At 39.7% G+C, this 20756-nt stretch overlaps 1 protein-coding gene across 2 annotated transcripts in view; it reads left to right on the top strand.

Annotated features, from left to right (window-relative positions):
* The first annotated feature begins 576 nt into the window (after positions 1-576).
* LOC115791739 (rho GTPase-activating protein 26) overlaps positions 577-20756 on the top strand; it is an 81564-nt gene continuing 61384 nt past the window's right edge. Inside the window, exon 1 of one of the 2 annotated variants that reach the window (XM_030745968.1) lies at positions 577-1281. In XM_030745968.1, the coding sequence (XP_030601828.1) occupies positions 1128-1281 (154 nt within the window). In that variant the 5' untranslated portion in view covers positions 577-1127. The remainder of the gene's footprint in view (positions 1282-20756) is intronic. The other variant, XM_030745969.1, reaches the window with a different exon arrangement.

Below are 20756 nucleotides of genomic sequence, written 5' to 3'. Positions count from 1 at the left end.
TACATACTGGCTTTGGTAATTCTCTGACTTTTCTTCCAGTGATTTTTTTTCTTTACTCTGTTTTTTTTTTTTTTTTTGAGTGTAGTATGCAGATATTGGTTTAATCAGGCCAAAATTTCTTACATTTCTTAATTTCTTTTAAAGTATCAAAAAGTTAGACTTTAACAATCTAAAAAATAACCCTACCTGCTAAATATCAACCTTTCATTTAATTATTTATTATCGCTACATATAGATTTGTGCTTGTAAATATAATCTTGCTGGGGTTGCTGGATGCAGCTACATCTATTTTCTTCTGACATGACTAAATTCAGCCGTCATAGTAGAACTTTGGCCTGATGAGATGCAGCAATTTGCGGGCAAACGCTTTCCGTTCACAGCACGGATCATGTTTCTGGAAATATGATCAGAGTAAGCCCTCCTTATTTTTCCTACCTATCCCTGCTCGAGTGGCGCACTGCTCAACCCGCCCCGCCCCCCCTCAACCCCACAGGCTTGCCATCTCATTGGCCAAGACAGACGTCAGTCAGCGGATTATCCTCGTCGGGGTAGGTTGATTACGGTCGGCGGCGCTGAGCTGAGCGGGGCTGGGAGAAAACAGTGCATTTAAAACCGCCCAGGGAAGACACCGCATTTACGAGCGGAGTTTTGTTTTTTTGCTGCCTCCCTCCCTCCTCGCTCCTGTTTGAATCTCTCCGGTCCAGAATGAGTCGGTCGAGAGGAATGCAGCACCGGCTTACCTGAGCAAGTGGACACCTTTTCTTTGAAAGCCCGTCAGATACTTATTCCGCTCTGTCTTTTTTTTTTTTACATTTAATTTTAATTGGATGCCGTGTTGGGCTGCTCCTGCGCTGGCTCTCTGACAGAAACAGGAGCACTGCTGCTGGTGTCTGCCTGAGTTCACCTTTACAAAAAAAAAAAAGGTTATGTGGGTAGGGATTTCTCTCGGATCCATCTCCGCCCTGTTGTTTACATGTTGTAATTGGATTTTCCATCATTTACAACAGCAGCACCAATAGCACAGGTTTTCTCCCTCCTCCTCCGCCTCCTGCTCATCTCATCTTGTTCCTTCTTCCTCCTCCTGTTCGGAGCTGCTCTTTTTTTTTTGCCGGGTGGTGGAGCAGAAGATGGGACTACCTGCCCTGGAGTTCAGTGACTGCTACCTGGACAGCCCACAGTTCAGGGACAGACTGAAGTCTCACGAACTAGAGCTGGACAAAACCAACAAGTTCATCAAAGAGCTGATTAAAGATGGCAAGGCTCTGATCCAGGCTTTGAAAAGTAAGTGGAGGTTGGAAGGGGCGTGAGTGTGTGAGACAGATAAAGGTGTGTGAAGAGGCTGCAGATGATTGGCAGACATCTGCCGTCCATAACGATTGAAATAAGGTGAAAGAAAAAAAAAAATCAGGTCTGGTTTATGTAGGGTAGAAAGATGGAAAGAGTCACCGGATCCTCCAGGTGTGAAAGTCTCAGTTTCATTGGAGTCATGTGAAAAAGCCTTACACTCTGCTGTGTGTGTGTATGTGTGTGTGTGTGTTACTGATAAGGCATGCTGAGAGGCAAGGCGGGTGACAGTGCATAGTGTCCTCAAGTTGTCAGTACATTTGTTCACATTAGCTTACAGTGTGAGGCGTTCAGAGGGAGAGAGGGGGTGCACACTGTACGTTTCATCCACACTCATATCTGCTGCCATTCATCTGATGGGATTTCAGGCTGTGATAGGCTTTAAAAAACTGCCAGATGCTGTGAAATAATTAAGTTCCATTGTAGTAAGTAATCCATTGTTTTACATTAAAAGCATATTTCTTTTTTGATGTGTGACTTTTATGGGCGGGGGGGGGGGGGGGGGGGGGGGGGGGGGGGGGGGCTACTAGAGTGGGACCAGAGAGCAATTAAATGGAATATGAGGTTTAGGTGTGGCCGTAAAATATTTCTATTTCTCTAAAGGTCAAACTTGGAGTCACAGTCAGCATTACAGGACAAGTGTGTTTACACATGCAAGGAAATGGACTCAATGGCTCTCACACGCAGTTACAAGAACAATAATAAGGAAAAAGCAAACATTCAATACGTAACTTGTATAACCAAGAAGGCTGGAAAAATACATGCACAAATTTCATAGCAAGGTTTATGTAATGTTCATTCATCACAAACTGGAAAATATGTATTTGAATAAAAACAAATGTCCGACATTCAAATGCTAATCTTATCAGCCTAATCAGGGCAGTTACTATCACATAACACTGGCTGAGCTATGACAACTAACCTTAAACAAAATATTAATGTGTAACTTTTATGCGTAGCCTCACTTCAGTGAACCACAGTTCAGCCAAGGATAAGCATAACCACCCCCCTCTCCAGAAAGCCCAAGCTAATAGTTTTTTGATGTAATAAATATGAAAATGTAGGGAGGTCCGAGTGCCTCAGAGAATGTGACGTCACTTCCTGCTGCAGCAATGCAAAGTTCATTCCCGTGTGTACAGTTTTCATCAGCACGCACAAAGGTAAACAACTAAGATTTGATGCCTGTCAGTGCCATTGAAGTCTACCTTTTTAACTGCACCTTTTAGGTCTGTATTGGTAAACACAGAGCTGCTTAGTTCGGTGAATACCTGGAAGCCCTGGAGCCAGAGAAACCTGCAGATAGGTAGAAGGAAAGAGAGAACAGAGAGAGAGAGGACAAAGTGAAAGCCTGGCTGGAATTCTTCTGGGATTTAATTTTCACCAGGAAAGGAATTTATTAAAAGCAAAACAACTAAAGAAGAAAATATAAATGATTTATATATATATTTTCACTTTAGCCCTATTGTTATTACTAAGTTCAGAGTATTAGTCTGCTAAACAGTCTACTCTCCTTTCCTGTGAACTGATATAATGAACTGAAAGTTATAATTTGCCATAGAGATGACTTAAGTACTTTATCACTGTTGCTGCGCCAGCAGTGTAAGGTGTCAGTGATAAGGGTGAAGGGTCATTTCATTTGTACAGCTCAATGGATTCTGTGATGGGCAGGGAAACTGCTGCTGAGAACTGATCATTTTTACAAGACGTGATTTGACTTAAGTACCTTTTTTAATATTTGATGATTCTGGTTTTCAGAAGTGATTTAGAATGCTGAAACTATGACTGGTAGCACTGCAAAAGTTGAAATTGGGCCAGAAATTATATATTTAATCATATATGAAATCATCTCTAACTTAACTTTAACTTAAAAGTTTGACTAACATTTTATAGATTGTCTGTCTGAGTTTGATCCCAGCATATTCAGGGACGTTTGGATGGTACGATGACAGACAACAACGATCTCAACAATATCTGTTATGCTGGCGCTGGAAAAAACGCTCCCAGATTCCCGTTGGGTTAGGTTACTGAATTACCAGTCAAGAGGCGCTCAAGCATACTACAGCTGCTTTTGTGCGTGACCAAACTGGAAGGTGTGTCACTTGGAAGGTGTTGTGGAGACTGGAACACAGGTCTGTTTCCTCCTAGGAGATTTAGCTGGAGAACTGTTGATTAAGCAGAAAGATGGCATGTTTGTCCATCGTGCCTTCCATGGGGAACATCCTCATTGCTTATTAAAGAGAGGCGGAGAGACCATATGACTGTATTTGACAACAGTGTCACAAGCAGTACATCCATTGCACTCTGCTGCTGTGAGCCAAGTTGAACCTGTCTCCGGAGATGTTCATTGATAAATTGTCAGAAGTTCTTGGCTACCACTTAACACCACAACGGACATCATGATGAACCTTCCTGCTCAGTTAGGTAAACTGTTTGGATTAGTTGGCCTAGCTGCAAGCCACAAACGGGGCCAAGGCTGCGTAAAGCTTCTGTGTTCTCGCTTGCTTATTATTTACACTGTTCAGACAGGACGGATCCTGGAAAGTCTGAGAAGTTCAGGGCAGATCAGCCTTCCGGCTAAAATGTTCCACTCTGCTAAGTCTACCTTTTTTAAAAGCAAACTGGCTCAATTCTCTTTCACAACAAAGCTCTGGTCAGCTGATGTGCGGCTATGAAGACAATTCTGCTTTTGTCCATTCGTGAGATCCAGAAATCAAACGGCATGGCCTGATTCGCTGAGGCCGGGATGAGACAGGGAGAGATTGTTGCGTGTTCTGTGCCATTGCAGCAGGGCACTGCCAAACAAAGAGCAAGTCAGCAAATATTTTGAGTTAATCTTTTTATACCTGTGCTGCGCGCCGCTGCGTCGTGTGCTTTTGAATCTGTTGCAACAGGTCTGTAATATCTAACAGCAATTTGGAGTTCTTTTTTTGCAGTTGCACCGTAAATCTTGAGCACGCACCTCCACCTCCCCAGCCTTTCTGTAAACACTGAGGGGGGGGTGTGTGTGTGACTGTCCTGGGAAGCCCCTAAGGTTTGGCTGGTTACAGTTTGCAGCTGGCTAAGGTTGCCTGAAGTAGTCTGACAGCTTTCACTTGTGGTTTTCTTGTTACATATTTTACTGTGGGCTTACTGTAAATTATACCTGTTCCTGTCATGTTTTGATTTTCAGTTGAGTGTTTGTGATGTGATAAGACTGGTGAGACATTTTAAAATGGGACTGTTGTCAAAGAGGTTTCCGTGATATTTATGTCGAGGCATCTTTCTTTTCACTTCAACAATAGTTACAGTGAAACAGGATTTTTTTTTTTCTCCCTACGTTCCCAAATCCCCCTGACTGCACAGTCCATTTTCTCACATTTGTCCAGATAAAAAGTCGGTGACACAAATTTTCAGTGCCCAAATAGAAACTACTGTGGTTTTATTTAACTTCCTCTGCTTAGTGACACGCTCCTGTTTTAGAATTTGAAGCACTGTCTACCGTCATGCCACAGCTTTATGTTCTGTAAGGATTGGCTTTATTCCCCACGCATGTGAGCACATATGAGGGATGTTACTGTATTTTTATTTTTTGTCCTACTCAATAAATTTACACACGAATAAAGTAGACGTAGAGCTCGAACAAAGTTGTCACAGTTTTATTTATATATCTCTAAATTGCAGATATTAATTGGATTGGAATGACAGCGCTGGTTGTGTCTGAACGATCAATCTATATTTTGTTTTCTCCTTATTCATTTATTTATTTACTTTTTTTTTTTCTTAAAAAGATTCCCAAATTGTTTTGTTTTTAACGCAGCCTTCATAGTTGATATGTAATTGCTCATTAGTGATATTTTTTTTTAAAGAGCAACATTGCTTGCAGAGGTGGTATCGCCACTGCTGCAAATTAACAGCAGCTCCATCCTGTTTGAGGGTGACAGACTGGCAGATGGAGCATTTACAGATGTCGATATGTTCAGCCCGAAGCCTGTACACATGCAAACACGCACAAACTTTGGTTTAGCATGGACTCTGACAGCCACAAGCCCTCACTTGAATACGTAATTTTGGTGCACAAACGTGAGATGCGAGATGCAAGTGCACACAAGCAGATGGTCGTGTGCGCGCACACAGACGTAGACGCGAATGTGTGTGTGTGTGTGTGTGTGTGTGTTAACCAGATGTCATTTTAGGGTCGACCTAGCTTGTTATTACAGAGGCTGCAGAAATGTTTGGCTCTGTGCTCCACCTCTAACATGACACGGCTCAATCAGCCAAACAAACCCTAACTACCAGCTAAGCATTCGCTGGAGGAAACGAGGCAACGCGTTCAAACGCTTTACATGACGGCAACACATGCTGTTGCCACGTTTTCAGCAGTAAATGTGTCTCAAGATTCACAGCGGTGACTTCTGTCATCTGTGGTGATGCGTTTTCTTTTTTTTTTTTTTTTGTCTGTTCTGTATTATTATCAGTCTCTAATGTTAAAGAGATGTTGCTGAACACTGGACTAGATTTCCAGATTTTAAATGTGTAAATATAACTCAGTAATTTGATTGAATTCTGGTATAAACAGTATTGATAAAAACATACTATACAAGTGTTTTTAATCTGTAATAGTCTGATCTCGCTGCTTTTGATGTGTTAAAAGGTCCTGTCTGAGACACATTATGGGTAAAACTTTCTACTGTAATTCTTCTAAACATGAAAACGGCCACAAGAACAATTCACCATTGTTATATTTTAACCAGTAACAGTTCAGTCAAAAGTGCTATTTATAATTTCTTCATGATTTCAGTTATTTAAACAATACTTCAGCCTATTATTATATCCCAGTTTAGAATCTCTGAGCTCAACTGTCATGGACAAGTTTTTATTATAGAATCTGGCTTAAAACTTTGCAGATTCACCACAAAACATATGCTTTTTTTTCCCCAGGAAAAAAAACAGAATTATGAATGGGTACAATATTATTTTCTTAAATTTAGAAAGCCCCACAGGTTGTTTGCCTGTTTAGCAACTTGTCTAGAGTATATCCCAACTTCCGCTCAGTGTTATGGCTTAATTAGACTTCTGCAGTGACTCTCTGTAGAGCCTGTGATGTAACCTACACAAGTGGCCAACATCGCTGCCGACATTAATCTTGTGCATGGTGCATTATGTGTTCATTATGTTGTACCGGTGTTTTAAATGTGGTGCCAGCAATGATGGTAACAAATAAAATGCTGGGACTTCATATTTGTTCATATTAAACATATTGAACACTAATTCATCCAACTACTTGCTAAGCAGTACTGAAACTTGAGAAAGTGTGTTGCAAACCAGAAATGGAGAATGTTCATCTTCAAAGTCCAAACTGTGCCTTATCACTGCAACCAACACATTTCCAAAGATACAGCTTTTACTTTGGAGGGGAATGGTCTATGTCATATGTTCCACAGTACTACTACCACTCTGCGAGTAGTTGGTGAGTGCTTACAGATGAATTGGTGTCCTCCGTGCAAATATAGGCGACTGCAGCAGTCTTCTAGTGACCAAATTTCAACTAGTGAGTCATTAAAAATCTAAAAATAAGTTTCTAAATGAATATTTGTTTGGCATTTTGCAGGATGATTTAGAATACGGGCAGCATGGTGGCATGGTGGTTAGCACAGCAAGAAGGTCCTGGGTTTGAATTGCATGTTCTCCCCATGTTTGCGTGGGTTTTCTCCGGGTGCTCCGGTTTCCTCCCACAGTCCCCCGCGACCCTGAATAGGATAAGTGAAAGAAGATGGATGGATGGATTTAGACTACAAAATAAACTGCGACATTTTATTATAAGGTCTTATTTCTTAATGAACAACATAAGGTAACTCCTGCAGATATCTGAAGAGTTATATGTGAGGTGTCAACATTCTTGTTTTATAAACAAAATCATTTTTCATGACTACTCATTGATTATATATAATTTTTTTTAGTCTGATTGCTTCTGATTATGAGACGTTAAAGTCATACTGTCATGCATGCATAGGTGTGCACAGGACAGCGTGACCAAGAATTTCATTCATAACCATGCATGCCAGGTTGTGCATGCTGAGAATATGGACATAGTAAATTTTCTGAAAGTATGAGGTCTGTGTGCAATGTATATTGTTAACAGCATGCAGTCTCAGAGCTTGGATATTACCTTTGATGGGATGATGCTACCAGATGGAGGGTAGGGATTCCAGGAGGAATGGATGTACTGTGTTCCTTTAAGCTCTAGATAGAAGGGACAAACAAGTGAATGGTGGATGACTTGGTAGAAGAGTATGACTTTTCATGTAATTTTTTTTAGTAATTGACCATCACTGATGAATAACTTTGTTTTGTTTTTTTGTTTTTTTGCGTGAGTCTTAATAAAACTTTTGATGACCACAGTATTTTAACTTCCTGTTATGGTCATGGTGGACAGAGCAGATTCAGTCAATAAAACAATGCCAGAGTCGGGTCTTTAGAAGAAATAGTTGATGCCTAAACTTTAATATATGCAGCCCTAAAATAAATTTATTCTCTAAGAACTACAGCTTCATGAACATGATGTAGTAACCCTATAATACTTGCTGGCTAAAAAAAAAAAAAATGCAGTGTGTGTATATTAAAGTCTAGCTAAAAGCACACATATTGTTCAGGCATGCGTGCTTTGGCTGCATGCTGCCTGTTACTGGTTAAAACAGACCTTCCACCCATTAGGACCATCTTGATAATGGCTTTCTTTTCAAGCATTTACTATGACTTCAAATTGATCTTTAACTGTTGTTGGCAACCTCACAAACAGGCTGCTGGCTAACTAAGTGTGTTAATGTCCCAGAGGAGAAGAAGCAGGAGTTCCCTGTTCACCGTTGCAGTACATCCCTCACAAGTTCTGTGACAAGGCGGTAATATTATGCTTCTATTCCATGTTGCTGTTCTCTATAAAAAGCCTTTAAGCCAGCAGCCAGTGTGGTGACAGAGCCAGCCCACATCTGTGTAAAAGGCACAACTCCCACTGTGGCGCGTGGATGCTGTTGCATTTGGTGTCACACCCCTCTGGTTCTTTAACACCGGCATGCTACGTGAAATCACATACTTTGGCACATTATGCTGGCTTGGTGTGTTTAAGTGTAAATATGCAACTGCGCTATAAAGAGAGGCCTTCTTAAAGGCAAAAATCTGTGAGTGACAAAGGCTTCAGTCTTCTTATTTTACCTTCTGTCTTTGTTTTTCTGTAGCCACCCACTGTGTTGCTGGTTAGTAACAACAGGGGTAATAGCAGTCTTTCAGTAGTTCAGCTGTCAACTATGCTGATGGATGAGGTTTATACACACACAAGTGCACACCACACCATAACTAATTCTCAATTATGGCACGACTGAACCTTATTCTTAAAACAGAGCAAAAGAGGAATATACGCTGGGAGGCAAATGAAAGAACCAGTATGTAAGAGAGAAAGGAGGTGTGGAGGGTGGGGTCCTGTTGTGTTTCACAGTGTTTAAAAGCTAACATGACCTTATTTTTTTTTTTTAACTGCCTATAGAGAATCTATCTGGGTTGGTGAAACAAAGGGAGTAGCAGGAAAAATGTGCAGAGAAGTAAAGAATTGGGGATGGAGAAGGGAGGTGTGTCACAGTGTGAAGGCATTCCTCTGCATATGGTGCATAGGAACAAAGATGAGACAGCTGTGTGTATGCATGCAGTTCTTAGTGTGCACACTGTATGTCATGTGTGTTTCCTATTACAAGGACATTTCTGCTTGCAGAAAATTTGTATGCATACAGTAAGAGTGTGTGTGTGTGTGTGTGTTGCCACTGCAGTGCAGCACAGTGGGGGCTGGGGGTCTTCCTCTAGCTGTGACGTAGCATGGGTGAAAAGGAAATTAGGGCACGACATAACCCAGCTCTTTTATCTATTGTTGTCTTGCTTTTGTCACTGGAGACATTCTGAGACACACACACACACACACACACACACACACTGATCAACAAGGATTTTGTGTAAGGGGTACACCATGCCATTAGAACAGTGTTTTACAAAATAACCAAAGTATATAAACACAACACAAAACCTTTATTTTGTAAAAAACATATATATATATATATATATATATATATATATATATATATATATATATATATATCTATATCTATGTGTGTATATATATGTGTGTATATATATGTGTATATATATATATATATATATATATATATATATATATATATATATATATATATATCTATATCTATGTGTGTATATATATGTGTGTATATATATGTGTATATATATATATATATAATATATATATATATATATATATATATATATATATATATATATATATATATATATTATGTGTAAATATATATTATGTGTAAATATATATTATGTGTAAATATATATAATGTGTAAATATATATAATGTGTAAATATATATGTATGTATGTGTGTATATGTATATGTACAGCAGTTTAGAATACAAAGATTTATTGACTCATCCATTCTTAACTGTGTCAGTTACTAACTAACTTATAATGGATATTTGTTTGTGGTTTGAAAATTGGTCAGTAATTTGTGATTGAGATCTTTAGTTGCACATTACACAAGTACATTTCAACTTTACAGTTACTAAGTAACTGTGTGCATCATAAACATTCATGTTACCAAGAACATCCATCCATTCGCTTCTGCTTCTGCTCATCCTGTTCAGGGTCACGGGGTGTGTGTGTGTGTGTGTGTGTGTGTGTGTGTGTGTGTGTGTGTGCTGGAGCCTATACCAGCAGTCATAGGGCGAGAGGCAGGGTACACCCTGAACAGGTCGGCAGCCTGTCACAGGGCCAACACCTATGGGCAGTTTAGTGTAGCCACTTAACCTAACCCCAGTGCATGTCTTTAGAATGTGGGAGGAAACCGGAGTACCTGGAGAAAACCCATGCAAGCACGGGGAGAACATGCAAACTCCACACAGAGAAAGGGAGAGGCCTGGGCCAAGGTGGAATCGAACCTTCCAGAGGTTATTGTAACTGTGAGGCAGCAGTGCTAACCAATGCGCCACCGTGCTGCCCCGTTACCGAGAACATCTGTGATGAATATCCTCATTAAAAATCTGTTAGGGTCATATCAGGTCATTAGATGTTTCATTAATGTATGTGACAAAGATAAGAGATTTGGAGCAGAAATGGCGTGTTCATATCAATTTCAAACTGGTGTTGCTGCTCATATCCTGTCATCTGATTAGTTGAATCTTTGATGTGGAGTGTTGGACTCCAGCTGGACTAAGGCTGGTAAATATTTTAGCTGGGGCATATTCAGTTACATTGCCTGGCAACAATAAAGTGACTCAACCCCGTGATGTACTGTGGAGCACTTGTGTGTTTGTTCTCGTGATAAGTATGACAGTTTTTTTGGTTTGTCTGTCACAGTCCAGTATAGGCCCTGTAGATGCATGTAGACCAGGTGACGTATTTCCTTTTTTTCTCAGCACATTTTGCAGTTGCACCTATTCACACATTTGAAGCTATACTAATGGTCAGGAAATCTTCAAAAGGTGTGAAATGCATGCATTAAAATGCACTGTTTGTCTTTTTCTATATATGTGTAGTGCTCCGAGCCTGAAATGATTTGAGTAATGTAACAATTTTTAGATATAAAGAGAAGTCACTCAAGGAACTGGAAAAAGGAACTGCAAAAGCAACAATTTTGTCTGTTCTCATTGCTTGGTTATAAATGCATATGAACCATCACACTTTAATTATAGTTCAACACTTGATGGTGCATGAAACTATAAAGAAGGAAGTGGAATCCACACACAAATGTCAATATGTTTAAATTTACACTCCTGCACTCCACACAGCCACTACATCACTTGTTTATTGCAGAGCTAGAACATGTGGTGAGGCTTTGCACGCTCTGAATTTTAATGTACCTAATTCTGATTTGCAACATAGTTTGACTGAAATACACTTAGCCCAAGTTGTCCAGTAGAATGTTACTTTGCTAAATGAGTTAGTTGTACTGTATGTAATGTCCCAGCTTTATAAGCTTAACTTTAGAAGGTGTAGCAATTGAGGCCATCATCTACAGTCCTGTGAAAAACACCCTTACTGCTTCCATAGGACTGTAAGAGGGTAAATAGCAGCACCTTGCTGCTAATCAAATGCACTTCATTAACTAATCATAGCAGATGTGACCTTCTATATAACAGCAGATGTTTTGGCAGTTTGGTGCTCTGGAGCATTCAGGTATGTGTCAACACAATGCCCCAAAATTCCCAGGAATGAAAGTCTCAACAGATTCATCCCAAGGTCAGACTGTGCAATGCTTAGAGAAATTATTTAAAAAAAACCCCAAAAAAACAAGACCTACATTTCAGCATGTTAAATGTTAACATTTATGACAGTACAATTAGAAAAATGCTAAATAAGTATGCCTTGTTTGGAAGGGTTGCAAGGAGCAAGATGTTTGAGCGTAATGCACAGTGCCACGTTTAGCAAAAAACAATCACATCTTAAACACCTCATACTGTCAAGCATGGTGGCGGAGGGGTAATTATTTCAGCTTGTTTTGTAGCCACAGGACCTGAGCACTTTGCACCTTGAGCTGACCATGAACTCCTCTTTATACCTCTGTATATGAGGCCATCTGTCGGACAGCTAAAGCTTGGCTGTATACCAGCAAATCTCCAACAGAACGGCCGAAATAGAAAAGAATCAAGGTGTTGCAATCACTCAGTAACAGTCCAGATCTCAACCAGGCTGAAATGCTATAGCAGCAAATTGAGCATAAATGAATACCCTGAAACCTTAACGAGCTGAAGTGATGTTTTAACGAAGAGCAGACCAAAATTCTTCCACAACAATTTCAGACATTGATAGAGTCATGAACAGTTACTTCAAGTCATTGCTAGTGGTTCTATGAAGTAGTTTTATAATGGGGTGTACTTAGTTTTTCACATGACTGTAAATTGGTATTATTTAAGCAAATTCAATAATTTATCCTTCCACAAACTGAATACCTACTTGGATAAGCAAAGCTGATATATTTTTTTTTGTTTGAATTTAATTTTATATAATAAACAGTAGGAAACCATGGAAATAAAATGTGCAGATCACTTGCAGCTTTTTGCTGACTACAAAGTGTTCGTCCTGACTGTACTTTGGATCTTTTCAGCTGCATGGAAGAAATGTCATTTTTAACAAGCGAGGGCGATATGTTCATTAACCTCAGAACTCGTTTCTCTTCATAAAGCAAATGAAGCCAGCAGCTATTAGTGGAAAACTGTCACTTGCAATCCAATGAAAACCAGCTTGATTAAAGAATCTGGTTTCAGTCTTTTCACACTGCTGCTGCAGCTGTCTGCCCTTTTCTCCCTTAAAGATAGTAAGGGTTCTGTCAACTTTAAGCAACATGTTGCTTCAAGGGTAAATGTGATGTGTAAGGACGAGTGCATTTTAACTGGCTGCACATTCATGTTTTCACATTGCTGTGCTTTATAGTTTATAAATCATGGGATCGAGCAGGAAGCGAGGAGGGAAGCTGCACTCTCAGGAATGCTCTTTTACTTTCTGCGCTTGGCTACCTGATTGCTGCTGTTCAGTCATAAAAGAGACAGCTGCAGTTTTTGCAGCTGTTTAAAAATGTGCTTTTACTGCAGGTGGTTATGGGAGCAGATTGTTTAATTTCAACTCTTGAGGGTTGTGTGTGTGTGTGTGCGTGTGTGTGTGTGTGTGTGTGAGTGAGTGATACTGCACAGTCAGCTAAAGGATTCACGTTAAATGTCAGGTTTGCTTTGGAAAACCTGGACAGAGGAGCAGGATTTTATAGTTGATCAGTACCCAGCGAAAATGTCAACATACCGCATACCTCTGGCTACAAGTCTGAAGTCTTTACTTAGAAATGGTGTGTGTTTGTGTTGTGTGTGCTGATTCTGGCTGTTATTGTCTATAAAGTGTCACAAGACCTGGATGACTGCAACATTTTATGGTTTTTGAGTTGGAAAATGTCCTTCAGTGCAGTAATTTCCAGGTACTTCATATTAGAAAGTTCATTAGTGAATGAAATGGGTGTCTGCTACCCTAAAGGAAAATCTCTTTAAAGTACATTTTCAGCTTAAGGTTTTAATTTCTTAGCCTGCAGTGTTGAAGCTGTCATAAACAAATTCACCCTGTCTGTGATAATGACCCAGGAACTCTCAGCCTGCGGTGGAGAAAAGGTGTTGCTCAGAGTCGCTACACCTTTCAATAAGAAACCCCAGGCCTCTGGAGCACTTGCTGCCCAGACTTGCATATTTATATTTTTTTTTTAGCTCTGACATATTAAAATCTTTCTGGGAACACATGCAGAAGTAAGAAGACAGATGCGGCTTAAATCAGATAAATGCACAAATGCATCAGCATACACTCCTCTTGCTGACACATGTTGCTAATAAAATGTCCATTTTTTTTTCTTTCACATCAAAGCCCTCGAAATGAGTCAGAACAAAAGGAGAGACAAGCCTTTGTTGCATGTCACAGCTGGCAAGTTGTTGGCGTCTGCCCTCTTTTTTCCAGGGAACTGCGAGTCTGGTGGTTGTAGGGTTAAAGCAGGTGGTTGTTGTGTCCAGAAGTGCAGATGCTGCCTTTTATACCAGAGAGAACGCTTCCTCTTTCTTGTGTGTAGCGTGGAGTCTGTCTCAGGTGAATCAGGTTTCTCTTGAAAGCCTCCTTGTCCAGCTGCCACCTTAATTTAGGAACAGCGGTTATTTTACTGAGGTATAAATTTGACTGACTTTCTGAATCTTTTCATTCTGTGGCCACGTTAGTTTTCCGTTTTCCTACAATTCAGAAGTGGATACTGCACTCTATGACTGTCAAATTGAACATTTTGTACAAAAATGGGTTTTAATATACCAGAATGCAACAAGCCTCAGGAAGTACTGGCGAAACTGTTTCTCTTCTCCTAGTGGTGAAACTGTTATTGCTGTCATTCCTGTATGAATGTAGCAAGTTGGGGCATGTGTCTAATGCTGTAAAAAGACATCTCTACTGTAGTTAATTTAAGTGATCTAGAAGAAGACAAAAAGGCTTGAGGGCCATACCAAGATAAGATAAGATAACTATTGAACTAGTGAAGATTGCCTTTCCACAACCACATTTGTTCCTTGTAGTATTTCTCCTCATTGAGCTCTTAGTGTTTTAAACTCACTTCTGTCTCTTCCAAAGAGTTGTGATTATGAAGGAGGATTCACATTTCACTGGGTTTTTATACATATGATGTATGACTACTTATCTAGAAGGCTGACGTTTCATTTTGGCCTATTTTCACAGAATGGTGAATTCAGAATTTAACCTTTTCAACTTTATATCCTCAGCGGCTTCCTTACAGACACAGAAATCACGCCCTTCCTTCCCCTTGTGGCGTCTTTTACCAGAGTGAGATTTATCAGCTCTCTCATGTCACACATTCTTGGTTTTCATAAAGGAATTGAAATGTTGTTGAAGCAGGCAGCGGTTAACTTGTGTCATGTCAACATCCAACTCTCCACGTTCAAAAATGTTCTTTATTGTTGCTTTATCTGCTATAAGATGCAATAAGTAAAGAAAAATGAATGTAACATTCAAAGAAGACCTTCCAAAACAATGATTTTTCCTTCTTCTTTCTCCTCCTCCTGCTTTATGTTTTTTAAGGTGAACTTTTCGATCCTTGTATTCTTAATATATTAATCCCATCCTTCTTCACCCTCTTCTTATTCACATCCTCCTGTCCTTCCTCATTTCCTTTCATCAGTTTTACTTGAAAATGCCTATTAGCCTTTTTCCTTCCTCCACTGTCTCTCACTCTGCTTCCCTCTGTGTAGCAACTCTGTTTTGTGTTATTACAATAACAGAAAACAGAGAAACCTGAGTTGGAAGTTATTGAAAATGTCATGGCGGATGAGTGAAGGAGTGTGTTTTAAATGAGGTGCAGGAGGCTCTAAGTGTCTCCAACATTCCCATTGTTTCATTTTATACCACAACAGCAATGTCTGCTTTCCTGGCCAGGCCTTCCAGTGCCAGTTTGCCAGAGGTTGTGCTATTTTTATAAAAACTAGACATGAGCAAACCCCCACTGTGCTGAAGTAATCACGCTGGGCATCAGTCCGAAGCACACACAGTAGACTTGTGTAATGTTGTGACTACTAGAAGTTGGTAGCAGTTTTGATTCTTAAAAAAACACATACTGAAATCTATAGAGTACAGTGCAAAAGTTTTGCATCACCCTTCATTTCTTTATGTTCTTGCTACTAAGATGGAAAAATGGTGCAGATTTATTGAAATGTGCAAACATGCATGGAAATATAGTATAGAAGGCAAGAACATAGTTTGTTCAATTCTAATGAGCTTTAAATTAAATAATTGGTATGACCACCTTTTGTTCTTCAGCATAGTTTGTACTAGAGAGTTCGGGCTTTCTTGTAATTTCTTTAGTCTTCAGGGTCTTCAGGAATAGTTCTCCAAGTTTTTGAAGGACATTCAAAGCTCTTCTTTGGATGTTGGCTGTCTTTTGTTTTGTTCTCTGTTCGCGCTCTCTAGAGGCCAATCCATGACTGATGGTGTTCCATTGTGTGTTTTTTCTCTCCAAGTATGCTTTTATTGCATTGACAGTGTGTTTGAAACTGCCAATCAGATTCTTTCCAGAGGATATTGCATGGTGGATGAAAATCTGACAGCGCTCTTTCACGAAGAGCAGAAATTCCATAATTTTGACAAGATCTCCCAGAACCACTGGCTGAAATGCATCCCCAAACCCTGACAGAGCCGCCACCGTGTTTTACAGATGGCTGTACACACTCACTGTTGTACCTCTCTTCTGACCTCCTCCAAGCATACTGATGATAATTTGAGCCAGAAATATAAAATTTGGATTCATCACTCCATAAGGCCTGTTGCCACTGATTTGTTTTTTTTTTTTTCTTCAGTCCAGGTCTTGGACTGAAAAAAAAATTTGGCATTCCTCAGTCTTGTCTTCTTGCTTCCTCCTTTAAGAATGGCTTCTTGACAGCCACCCTTCCATTGAGATCCTTTCTGATGAGGCTTCAACAAACAGTAGATTGATCAACTGAAGGGCCAGATGCAGCTCTCAGGTCCTGTATCAGGTTTTTGCCGGATAGCAAAAACACTATTTTTATCCCTGTCACACTGTATTAACTTTGGCATTTGTCATAGAGTCATCTAAAGAAATGGGAATAAATTATCTGTTTTTGTGACAGGCTGCTGGTAACAAAGTGCCTTAAGATGCAGTTTAAACAGGTTCTTTGCTAATTTGGCTGTTATGTGTACACATGCAACACTTAACAACACTGAAAATGGTCAGGTACAGAGACTGGACTGGAAATAAGTGAAAAAGCAGCCAATGTCCAAAGGAAAACTTTGAAAGACCTGACCTGAAATCCTGGAGAACTATTGCTGAAGACCACTTAAAAAAGAAAGTCTGGCTCCTTGGCAGCAAAATGTAAAGAAGCGAGTGGTTGCTCAAGACTTTTGCACAATCCTGTATGCATAAAACTGTGCCTAGAACAACTAATGTCTAATCATATGTATCCGGACATTTTCTGTTACAGTAATGCTCACAGGAACAGGCTAAATGTGTGCGTGAACTAACAGATTAGGTTGGTCTTTTGAGTTTAGTGGCACTTACTTGTCCACATGTAGGTGGATATCTGAACAGCAGTAGGTGGGAATTGAACCAGCAAACCTATGATTAGTGGACTGTACTTTGTGAATCCCAATCCCCCAAAGTTTCCTTGAGATGAATGCAAAACAGTCTTAAAAAGGAACAGATGCACTGACTTATTCTGAACACAATGCAGTGATTCGAGCTGAGGTGTGGCTTTCTGTAACTCTTGCCATGCTGTCTTCTTACATAAGAAATCAGAATAAAAAAAGAGATTTACAGTAAGTTTTGCAGTAAGACCTACATTTTTCATGGTGAAAGAGATGGTTTACATGTTTAGAGTCAGCGTAGTTGTTGCACTGTATGTTCAGAAGGAATTCAGGAAAATAGCCAGTGTGTGCATAAGCATGCACAGTCAGTGGAAGAAGCCAAAGGTTCAGATTTCAAGGCAGTCAGATAGACCCATCGTAGTGCAAACAAAGATACAGATGTGTTGACTTGAGTTTTTAAAAAAGCCACTGTGTACCATATCCTTGCGCTCTTATGGTCTGTGAAACAAAAGAGTGTTTGTGTTGCCTTGAAAGATGCTTTTGACCAGGAGAAGGGGCCACCTGTTGTGATGAGCTGTTGGCTATTTTTCTTTTTCTTTTTTTTTTGTTTGTTATATCCTCATTCTTTTGTGGTTTAATCACATTAGTCTCACCAAGCCTAGTAGGTTTTCCAGTAAATCTGATACACAGCATCTTCCGAACACATGACTCCAGCTGACAGCTGTTTAACAAAATAATAGAAGACAGTGTGTCAGGTTGATGTAAAAAAATTGCATAACCTTTATGTGATTTTTATTACATTACATTATAACATTAAATGAAGAAATACAGGCCGATGGAACTCCAGGACATGCATCCTGTGCTTGTTTAGAGCATCGCTTTCAGGTTTAAGGAAGTGTGCTGTGGCTCACGTTCCACTGCTTTTTCCCAAGTAGTTAAGGCAGTTTAAGCTTGCATTGCAGCAAACCTAATATATATCTCACTCACCCACTTTACTGCTTAATGGTGTTTAGCATGCAGCATGCTTTTGCTAGAAGACCAAAAGCCCACATTTTAATTTCACTTTGACTGTGTATTGTATGAGTGTGCGAGACAAGAGCGTGTGCAGGGGTGGGCTGAGACTACCCAGAACCAACCCAAACAAACCACAGTCCCCTTGGCATGATGAGAGAGGATGTGTGTTTGTGTGTTTAACTGAGTGTGTGTCTGTGTTCAGCTCTTGTCTGTTTTGTCGTGGCTGCTCCAGAAATAACCTCCCGCTAAGAATATTTAATCCCCAGGTTACCGCTCTCTTTCTTCCCCGTCTTGCTCTTTATCTCACCCTCACATATTTGATAGACATATTTTTTACACAGTGACACACACACACACATGCAGGGCTAAATGGGCTGGGGGGCCCGCTGGTGTACAGCCAGCCAAAACTCTTTGGCTTAGTCGGGGTAATCTGGTTGATGAGTGTTGCTTTACTCTGTGTTCATGTGTCTGGGTGTAAAGTGGTATTAGCTTAATTTAATGTCTGGCTCTCGCTCTGGAGGAGAATAAGATTACACTATTTGATATATAAATATTTTATTCGAGATTTATTTAAATCTTTCTTAGGGTTTTTGAGCAGTTGCTTCGTTTTAGCTGAATTTTAGATGGTCAGAGTCTGCCTTTTGGTTTTAAACAGATCCTGTGAGGCTGAATTGTGGCTCTGATGGGACTCGGGATCAGGATGCTAAGATTAATACTCAGACAGTGAAGGGATAGGGTGATGCAGGTGGAAAAGGATTGAGTATGACAGGCTGGGATTAATGTCCATCTCAGCAGGAAATTGCAGTAAACACAGCCTTTTGGGTAGTTTGTGGTTGATGCTAATGGCAGAGGACGCTGGTCTAAGCTGGAGCACCAACGGTGGTTTGAGTACTTAAAAAAAAAAAATCCATGTATTTTGTTTAAGACATAATTTGAATAGGAATTCTTTTTTTTTTCACTTTCAGATGAAGTGATGTGCAGTGGACTGATGGCAAACTCGATACTTAGTTTGTGAGAAGAGATTTTGAAAAAGTGGTTAATGTGCTAAGATAATGAGATTTGACATTAGTTTGGCTATCTGGGATTTATTTATTCGTAGATGGTGGGCTTATGAAGTTTGACATGTTGCAGTATCCATCCAAGGCCACACTTCAAGTGGGCGACTCACAGGGTTCAAGGTGATCTTTGCACTGTTAGCGCTACTTAATTTGAAACAGGAAGTTGAAATGCAGGCACATTAAAAAATATGAAACAAACAAACAAAAAAACCATGTGAGTGTACCATATTTAAAGTGTGTGTGTGTGTGTGTGTGTGTGTGTGTGTGTGTGTGTGTGTGTGTGTGTGTGTGTGTGTGTGTGTGTGTGTGTGTTTTAACCCTTACAGTAACTGATTACGGTAGTACAGATGAATACAAATTCTATCGAATTCAGGTTTATTTATATAGTGGCTAATCACAACAACAGTCACCTTAAGGCCCTTTATTCTTAGGGTAAAGACCCCAGAGAATTCTGGAGGAAACCCCAACAGTCAAACGACCCCCTATGACCAAGGACTCGGTGACAGTGGGAAGGAAAAACTCACTTTCAACAGCAAGAAACTTCTGGCAGAGCCAGGCTTGGGGAGGGGCAGGCATGTGGCAGGGTGAGGGGACGGAGAAGAAAAAAAAGAAGAGAAAATAAAAAGAGAGCACAGGGAGACAGCACAAATCACAAATGGCTTTTTCTAGCTATTGAATGATTTTCCTCATTCAAACTGTGGATCGGAAATATGCTGCGCAAGTTGTACTTGATTTTATTTGTAATTTTGGCCTTTATGAATAAACTGACTACTTGGCTAGTGTTTTTAATTTAAAGGAAAAAAAAAATCTGCATTTCTTCCCTTTTATGATAAATATCAATTTGAACGGCTTTTAGTTGAATTTAATCTTGAGTTAGGCCTGTGTGTGACTATGGCTGTGTACGTGGCATTTAAAGCTCATCTTGACTAGGGCTGCAACGATTAGTCGACATTGTCGACAATAATCGACAATAAAAGTAGTTGTCGACGAATTTAATTGTCGATAATAGTCGTTTATTATTACTGGTGATTTTTTTTTTTTTTTTTTTAACGTAGTGAGACATCTGTTTAGTGATGGGGGATACTGGTGAAACTGTGCCAACAGGGATGAAAAAGAACTATATAATTTTTTTTATGGTTGGAAAAATGGAGCGTTAAAGTTATATCAGCAGCAAACCTGATTAAAAGTTTTGAATGAAGTATGTCTTTACTACCACATTTTAAATAACCTTATGCAAAATGTAAAAGCTAATAGCTACAGTAAATAAGTGCCATTTCATAATTATGTGATTTATGATCCGATTAATCGACTAATCGTTTCAATAGTCTATGACTAATTGACTATCAAAATAGTCGTTAGTTGCAGCCCTAATCTTGACTTGAGGTCAAAGAAGAATCTCATTAGATGATAGGCATGTTGCCTTTTGACCAAGTGTTCAGCACCATACCAACACTTTTGAACACTAAAAACATCTGTGCGGCTTATTCCAGTGGTCAGAATATTAGTGCACAAAGAAAAGCTTTATTTTTTCATATTTTTACTGCTCTGCTTAGTATATAACTTGCATGACCTAAGAGAACATGTCTGTTTAATTGAATTTTACTAGTCTCAAAGGAAAATTTACTATTTAACTTTACACAAATGCAGTGTCTTGCAGCTATACTTTTATTGTGGCTTCAACCTTCCAAAA

The sequence above is a fragment of the Archocentrus centrarchus genome, chromosome 14 (assembly GCF_007364275.1).
Source record: "Archocentrus centrarchus isolate MPI-CPG fArcCen1 chromosome 14, fArcCen1, whole genome shotgun sequence".
Lineage (NCBI taxonomy): Eukaryota > Metazoa > Chordata > Actinopteri > Cichliformes > Cichlidae > Archocentrus > Archocentrus centrarchus.
The sequence above is the reverse complement of the archived record's forward strand: the minus strand, read 5'-3'. Positions and strand labels throughout refer to the sequence as shown.